The following is an 8,452-nucleotide window of genomic DNA, read 5'->3' as shown; positions in this document are numbered from 1 at the left end:
CCCAAACAAATGTACTCAATCATTTCTGGAGCAATACATTAGTATTTCAAGTGTTCTTCGTGGATTGTCGGCCTTAATTACGTCATACGCCCGTGCTTTCTGTTTCTCATACACGCACCAAATTTCGTTACACACTCTATCATATCAGCCAGGCATATTTAACGCTATTTGAAAATTATTTCCTGCGAATCGATATCGTATTCGTAGGAACGTAAATAATTTTTACACGCCGACTAATCACGGGTTGATTTCGTGTCACTATTTGTGAAATATTTTTGGGGGTTATTATATTCCTGTGGGGCGCCTTGCACTTTATTGTTTGTACTTTGAACTGATCATTTTCGTTGTTCTTTCCTAAATGAGTCTAATCTAATTTCGTGGCTTTCTTGCTGTTTATATAGACAGGTTTCACATACGTGACAAGCCGCTCCCCGATTATGACCGACCTAATTTGTGCTAGTTTGTTATTATTGTTAATATTATTATTGTGAGTTTTGTGCTTCCAGCGCAGGCCTGGAGTTCCCCTAATCCATACCAGATTTGGTCGAGCAAGGCGCGTGCGCAGGATTACGTCCTCAAACGTTCCGGAACGGAAGTGTTTGAGGGCGGCTGTTTTTTGGAGTGCGCAAAAACATCTGTTAAGGATTTAATTTTCTTTTGCAAATAACATTATTGTTATCATTATTCCGCAAACATAAACCTATAAACGCAAGGAAACGCTATGAATAGGCTGGCAATAGCGCAACCTAATAGAGTTGAATATTGTCTTTACGCAGATGCGTTAAACGTTCTGGTAGTTTTTTTTTTTTTTTTTTCTTTTTTTTTTTTTTTCAAAACGCAAGAGGCAAAGAAGTGTCGACCCAGATGGGTGCCGAGAAGCGCTGAAGGAAGAAAATGAAATACAAGCAGCCCACCTAATATGCGCGAAACCTGCTTCTTGGCAACTTCGCAGTGTATGTATGTACTCTGCCCCTTTCGGTCGCGTGCAGCCTGAAACCTAAGATACGCGCAATCGTCGAGCCAGTCGAACGCTTGATACTAAAACGTTTCCCGGGAGGCGGCGATGCGCCACGTGCTTTTCTGTGGGATCGTTGCGTTACTTGTATTGATCCTCTCTCCCAGTGACGTCTGCTGCACCCGGAACGCGCATGCGCTTGTCTGCTGCAGCCATTTTGATTTCGGCTTCAGCTGCCGTCACGACGAAGCCAACGGAGAGCATTTGTGATGCCTGTGCGGTGCGAGTTTTGCTGAGTGCTCGAGCTATCTTTCCAGCTGGAGGCCGCCGTTGAAAATGAACGGTAACGACGGCATGGAAGGCCTAATTCCTATCGTAAACCGACTTCAAGACGCTTACGCTCAGCTTGGATCGAGCCTCACGCTAGACTTGCCTCAGATTGCCGTGGTCGGCGGACAGAGCGCTGGGAAAAGCAGTGTGTTGGAGAATTTCGTCGGCAGGTAGGTTAACCATAATCATTTAATTCAATAGCGTGCTTAAGAATATTTTATTCTGGCTCGCTGTATGATATGCGGACTTTAGTTCACTGGCCGCCCCTGGGATGTATTACAACGGTCAAGCGACCGCCTCGGCGTCGTTAGGCGGCCGCGAAGCGGGTAGAGGAGGGAGGCAGTTTTGTCATTTCGTCGATTGCATTTCTTGAGTAAACATGTATGTTTAAATGAGACCTATCAGTAGTGCGATCGAGCGCGACCCGACTTCGCCGCACCATTCTTGCCAGCGAAACGAACCGTCACTGGCATGATGTTGACAGCGGAGGCGGTGGTCGCGCCGATGTTCCGACGCGAAACAAATAGGCCTACTACCGCACTGTGAACTGTAATCGATTTTAGCTTCCCTTTGAACGCCAGTGTCGTAGACTTTCCATGTTTTTAAACATTGCGTACGGCTTCTTATACGACGACTAGGCGGAATTTGAGGGTCGCTATGGCTTGACTTTCAGTTTACATTCCGGTTTCGGTAGAGGTGGGTCTGAGTAGTCGATTACGAGCTTTTTTCCTGGAAACACCCCCAAGGCTACGTATGCTGTCCATATCGAAACAAAGAAAGCTTTTCCCGAGTATATTTTCTCGATGTGGGAGTCATGATTGGTCCAAAGTGATTTCGAGATTTGTAATTTTCCTTTATGCGGTTTGTGTTCTCAAGTAGCATACCGCTTCACCTAGCCGGTATTAGATAATGATTGTAATGTTAGGAGTTGGCCCTTGTCCGGACCGCATTGCGATAAGGCCGAAGGTCGCATTATGAGCAAACCTTGAACATCGTACTTGTCAGGGGCGTGTTTCTGCGGCAGGCGTGATCGAGATCGGCTTTCATGCTGGACGATGCATGTGAAATGACGTCACTGAGTACACCCAGGTGTATTCTCCGCCCTCTTACTGATCAATATTGCTAAGGAATAATTTGTGCTATTTCCTTAAAATTAAGGTAGCGCGTCTTTGGAGCACTGGGGTCAATCTGAGTACGTACGTACTTAATTGGTCGCAAATGTATTTTGTGTGGGCGTATTTCTGTTAACCATTTTTCATAAAGTATTAGTCAAAGGCGCAAGAAACTACTCTCGTGAAGGAATGCATTCGTTGACAGGGTGCATTATTAATTTGTCCCTTGTGCGAAGCAGCGCAAGTCACACTTTTGCTTGTGTGTGTTTAGTGGCTCATTGTATATGCTGTGTAGGTTTGGCGTTTCGGTATTCTGTGTAATTAAATGCAAGAAAACAGGCCAACTTCCAATAATGGATGACCGCTTTTCGATTTCAATAACTATAGTATGAACTGTGCTGTTGCAGTGAGCTGCTTGGGAAGTCCTGCCAGTGGTGAAGGTTTTTACCGGCAGGGCTGTAGTCGTGTATAAATCTTGCAGCATAATGAAAGTGGTGGCGACAACATAAATCGGACATAATAATCTTGCTTTTAGAAAATCTGTGAGCTGTGAAAGCATGTGGATTTTAAGCTTGCATGTTATGTGAAACACAGAGACCTTTCTGTTGTTTTCACGATATGTGGAACGGTTAACCTCTGTCTGTCAAGATTGTTTCTATGGTCGTCTGAATCTAATGCAAATAAAATTCATGATCACTGGGGTAACCCTGCTTTATTTGAAAAGGCTTCTGTGTTAGCCAGAGGCAGAGGATGTATTTATGTGAGAACAGAAGGTAAGCACCTACATGTGAAGAGGTTTACAACAGTGCATGTAAGCTACATGCCACCTGGTCTGAATGAACACACTTCTAAAAAGTCAGGCTTATGTTTAGTATTGATGAATTGCTACATTTGATAATGGTTTGGGGAACATGGCACTACTTCAGCAATGTCATACGTGAATAGATGGCAGCGAGAGCATCGTGAGGTTGCAGTGGCATAATGAAGGAAATTAATATACTCCACAAGAGCATGCGTGAATGTAATGCACAGTATATTGAGAAATAAAGGCAGATTACCAGGGATAATGAAGTGAGTAATAAGCATTTTGTAGACCCCACTTTGGCTGAATGAATATCATGCAGACAACAAAACATGGTGAAGCAATTTTATGCCACCTACTCATTAGAAATGTGCTCTTAGATCACATTTTATCCTCGTGCACAAAACTTGGAGTAAACAATATTTTACTCTTTTCTGCAATGAACACGTTCCTTTTCACCCTGTTTTGCTTTTAGGTGGAATTGAACTTGGTGGTTTTTTGTCAGTTTTTTTTTCTCAAGAACGCAATTGTTTTAAATGGCTGGTTTTAGAAAATCAGCTTTAACGAGCATACAGACATTTCAACACTTTTTGGCACATGATAGTTCTAGGTGCTTAATTGCCTCAGCAGCACATGCTTTCTCTTAGGTTGTTTTCTTACCTGTTCATTGAACTTGCTGAAGCAAAGTACATGTCATATTGTTCAGCCATCTCTGCAAGCTTTACTGCTACAGTTGTGCAGGTCGCATTGTATCCAAAAGCGCATCACATTACGGTCACTGGCATTACTGAATTCCTTAGCATCACTTTCTTAGTGTAAATTTCTCAGAGTAATGCTTGCAATTCAATGTTTCTTACTTTTTACAAAAGCTATCCAGAATTGATTTTAGTGGGAGCTAGTCATTATGTGCGGTATGCTTGTCATTAATGGGCTAATGACTTTCCACAAACTTATTGGCTTCTTTGTATTCCAAAGCTGCCTGGAAGTGGTGAGGCATATTTTGTGAAAGGCTTTTGCAGTGGGTTATTGTTGAAATAACCATTCATTATACATAACATTTAAACATTGGCTGTCTTTAGTCTAGCCTGGCACCTGGGAATTTTCTTCTAGCAGTGATGGGCTTGCTTTGTTAAACCTAGCTTGTAAGCAAGGGGCTTAAAGGCTTTTTGTGAGCTGCAAGCTAGCATTTAAAAGTTGAAAGCACAGATAATGACGGAATACAGTATGATGGCACCTGATCCAGCAGCTGATTGCATATGCACATCTGTGTTTAAGATCTCCACTGCATTTGTGCCTGCCACTCAAATTCTTGAGCTAGTTATTCATAGCTGCTACTACATCACAATCCATGCTCACAGAGCTGCCTCATATGATCTGGTAGGTGGACATTCAGCGTTACATGTATTAAATGGAAATGTGAAGTGTGTATACAGCTGAAGGTTTTGACAGGAGGTGATATCTTGTTTTAAACATGTTAAGTGAATAAATAGAAGCTTTGCAGCACTGTATTGTGAACAGGCAATTTTGACTTGTCTTGCTGTTCAATGCTCTTGGTGCAAAATCATTGCATTCTAGATGCAGGAAACAGAACAAAACAAAGTCTGGAGAGGACTTGTTGCATGTGCCGTGAGCTCAGTAACTGCCAGCTTTGGCTGTAACTTTTGTGTTAATCTCTGCAGCCCAGCAGAGCTTGAAAGCTCAACCCATGACTTCATTATTGATGGTTAGCCTCGCTGTATAGAGTTTCATATTAGCCGGTAACTGATCAAGGCCCTGAATCAACCTTACAACATATGCTCCACTTCAGGCATGCTTGAGGTGTCTTGTAAAACCATTTCACAATGGATATGCCTGTGCTTGTTCTGGAGATTTTGCTGGGTTTATAGCTTGACCAACGCAGCAATACAAGGCAATGCCAATGCATTTCAAGTATTTGCTGCGTTTTCTCTTTTGCTCACTATCATATGAAAGTGGATCTTCATATGCAGAAAATTTGTCCAATGTATTATAAGCAGGGGTGGAAAAGCTTTTAGAAAGCATGCAGAAAAGGCGGCCACAGCAGTATTTTTAAAGGGTCTGGTAAATACTTGTGCACTGGGATTCAGTGGCATTATTTGATTGTAGTGCATCATGATCAAAAGTTTGCCTGTAGACACAAGGCTCGTCCTTGTTTTTCTCAACTTCTCACTGTATCTATGCGCAAAATTTTTCAGTATGCATTTCAGCCAACTTGCCCAACTTTCCGCTCTCCTAAGTAGTGAATCACTTGAAATGGGCCTGGCTGTACTCCATAGTTATTTTCAGCATAGAATCAACACGAGGCTGACACGACCTGCTTTTCAGGGACTTCTTACCAAGAGGGTCTGGTATCGTCACTCGTCGACCGCTGGTGCTACAGCTGATTAACTGCAACACAGGTACTGTTTAGTCGTATTGGGAATTGAATTTTGTTCTTTTCAGTACTATCTTTGTGGTCATTCTTAGACTTTTGTCTTTGTGGCCATTTTTAGACTTTTGTCGCTATTTTTCGGCGGTCAACCGATTCTCTGCATTTTCAGAGCATGGAGAGTTCCTGCATTGCCGTGGGAAGAAATTTACAGACTTTGATCAAATCCGCAAAGAAATCGAAGATGAAACAGATCGGGTGACAGGCACCAACAAGGGCATTTCAAGTGTGCCCATCAACCTCAGGGTCTACTCTCCGCATGGTATGCAACAATTTGAATTCTGCGTGAAATACTTGGAAAAAGATCAAAGTTCGGTTTATTTTGGCCTTCCACAACTAATAGACTTCGACTACAGGGGAAGCTGACTTTGTGGGTGGGGCAGATCTACGGGTCGTTGTAGGATGGGGCCGGTGGGGGCCCTTGCACTGCACTCCCCCCTTAAATCTGTCCCTGAGCCAACTAATGATGACCTGGACATCCTTCCTTTCATTTGTTTATATAAAGCGCATGACTGCAAGGGTCTTTACATGGCTTGCAGGGTTGGATGTGGTAAAAAAAAAACCTTTCAAAGGTATGTATGGTGAATAGGTTGCTATTTGGGAATGTTTGTATACAGTGAAAAAGTTTTGCATATGTCTCATAATGAAGTAATTACTAAGCTTTGCTTTTAAGTTTGGGGCACTCTCCGCTGAAATATGCCCCTTTGTGCCGCTTTTTATTGCTTTTGAATTTTGGGTGGCTAGTCATATTATAGAGTCCACTTGCATTAGATGTCCTGCACTTTTTTTCCTACGCTTTCATCACCTTGCTCTAAATGCCCTGTGTGGCCTCCCTCAGTGCTGAACCTGACCCTGGTTGACCTTCCGGGGTTGACCAAGGTCCCCGTGGGTGATCAGCCTGCGGACATTGAGCAACAGATCCGGGACATGATTCTCCAGTTCATCCGCAAGGAGAACTGCCTTATATTGGCAGTCACTTCAGCTAACCAAGATCTGGCCACTTCAGACGCCCTGAAGCTCGCCAAGGAGGTTGACCCAGAAGGTACTACTGTGAACATTTTTAACTGTCCTTTCTTTCTTTCTTTCCTTCTTTCCTCTCTTGGCCGTGGGCAGTGCTGAACCTGACCTTGATTGACCTTCCGGGGCTGACTAAGGTTCCAGTTGGGAGTCAGCCGCCAGACATCGAGATGCGAGTGCGGGACTTGGTTCTGAGCTATGCTTCTCGGGAGAACACAATCTTGTTGGCTGTGACACCAGCCAATCAGGACTTGGCCACCTCAGATGCGATAAAATTGGCCTTGGAGGTAGACCCGTCAGGTTAGCGCAACCATGCCAGTTGGCTTGGTGTGTGCACAGGTTGGAGTGATTTGGCTTGCTCTAGGTACTAACCTCGGTTGTTTTGCCAGTGTTACTAGATTATCAGTGTGTTAAACTGCTGCTAGTGTGTTAGGCAAATACACACACAGTTAGATCAGCGCAATGAGAGTGTCCGACTGCAGAGTTTGCAGGTTCTAGGTCCACATCCAGAGGTGGTGGTTGGAGGAACATGTCACAACTAGAATACCTTGTAGGGGTGCTGTCATCTTGCGGTGGCTTTTTTAGAACATCTAGACAATGCAGTACAAGAAATCTATATTGCTGGCTACGTGACATGAGAAAGGTGGATAGTTTGTGGCTTCATGACCAGCAGCAATTGCTTCATTAAAATTGACTGAGCTATTTAATGTAGTTGGTTAAAATTCCTGAATTCGTAGTACCATATTTTTGTTTTAGCGCCTCAGCCTCATTCCAACCAAACCTATGACGGATACTCTTGGAGGCGGGCATATTTTATCTTACCATTATTGACACAGGTTTTGTGTGTTGCTTGCAAGTGGGGCACCTTTTGAAACCACTGAGCTCATGGCTGCTTAGAGTGGCTACTCTCGCTGATTCTGGGCTTAAATGAAGTTTTATGTAGCTTAAAAGGGTTGCTGCAATGGCTTGATTCAGTTTGGCCTTAGCGTCTTGTTCTTGCCCGTATTTGCACCAAATTGCACCATCATGCGTAATTTTGCTTCCATGTGAATCAGTCTTAAATTTGGCCAATTGATGATCTGATCCCGAGGGCAGCCTATTTTGTAAGAATTGTCCACCCGTTGATAACTCTTCTGGCCTACTGAATGAAAAATGCTACTAGATTTCTTTTTAGCTAAGGACTCTCCACCTTTTTTACTGGCATCACAGTATGGGCTGCATTGGCTCTGTTCGGTCTCATGTGGGCGAGTGATGTTTGGCCAGTAGTCATGAAGGGAGACCAGAGATGGGAAAATGAAGAAAAACAGTATACTCCTCATGCCACCTATGATTACTTCAGTTCTGCCATTTCCTACATAGTGAAAGTCATACAGTAACCCAAATTTGGGGTTGATGCAGGGACATCACTGGGGAGGGTGGTGGATTTTTATGCTACACATACCTTGCTGCTGTCTTACAAGCAAGACACAGGGAGTAGTTGGGAGATTTCATGCTGAACAGAGATAAGGAGAAGCAGTATGGAACAGAAATCAAAATGTTACTAGGACAAAGAACGAAACATTGGGGGGGGCCAATGGATGGCGGAAGTCATGGTAGCTCTTGTATTAGCACTGGTTCTTTGTGAAACAACCTTAGAGCAGATCCTGCATAATTCAAATGCTGCTAACGCAAAATGATAGGCTTTTACTCCCTAAGAGCATGGATTTTTTTTTTTTTGTTATAACCATTGCCTGTTACTAATACGTGAAAGAGGTGATTATTAGTTCAGAATTGTCAGTTATGCTTCAAGA

At 43.4% G+C, this 8,452-nt stretch overlaps 1 protein-coding gene across 4 annotated transcripts in view; it reads left to right on the top strand.

Annotated features, from left to right (window-relative positions):
* The first annotated feature begins 1,106 nt into the window (after positions 1–1,106).
* shi (dynamin-1 shibire) overlaps positions 1,107–8,452 on the top strand; it is a 67,747-nt gene continuing 60,401 nt past the window's right edge. For 3 of the 4 annotated variants that reach the window (XM_084588420.1, XM_084588419.1, XM_084588418.1), the window contains exons 1-4: positions 1,107–1,455; positions 5,543–5,616; positions 5,758–5,907; positions 6,484–6,687. In XM_084588420.1, the coding sequence (XP_084444546.1) occupies positions 1,292–1,455; positions 5,543–5,616; positions 5,758–5,907; positions 6,484–6,687 (592 nt within the window). In that variant the 5' untranslated portion in view covers positions 1,107–1,291. The remainder of the gene's footprint in view (positions 1,456–5,542; positions 5,617–5,757; positions 5,908–6,483; positions 6,688–8,452) is intronic. The other variant, XM_084588421.1, reaches the window with a different exon arrangement.

The sequence above is a fragment of the Amblyomma maculatum genome, chromosome 1 (genome assembly GCF_055883805.1).
Source record: "Amblyomma maculatum isolate TAMU_Amacu chromosome 1, ASM5588380v1, whole genome shotgun sequence".
NCBI classification, from domain to species: Eukaryota; Metazoa; Arthropoda; class Arachnida; order Ixodida; family Ixodidae; genus Amblyomma; species Amblyomma maculatum.
Note: the sequence above shows the minus strand (reverse complement) of the source record. Positions and strands in the feature narration are given on the sequence as shown.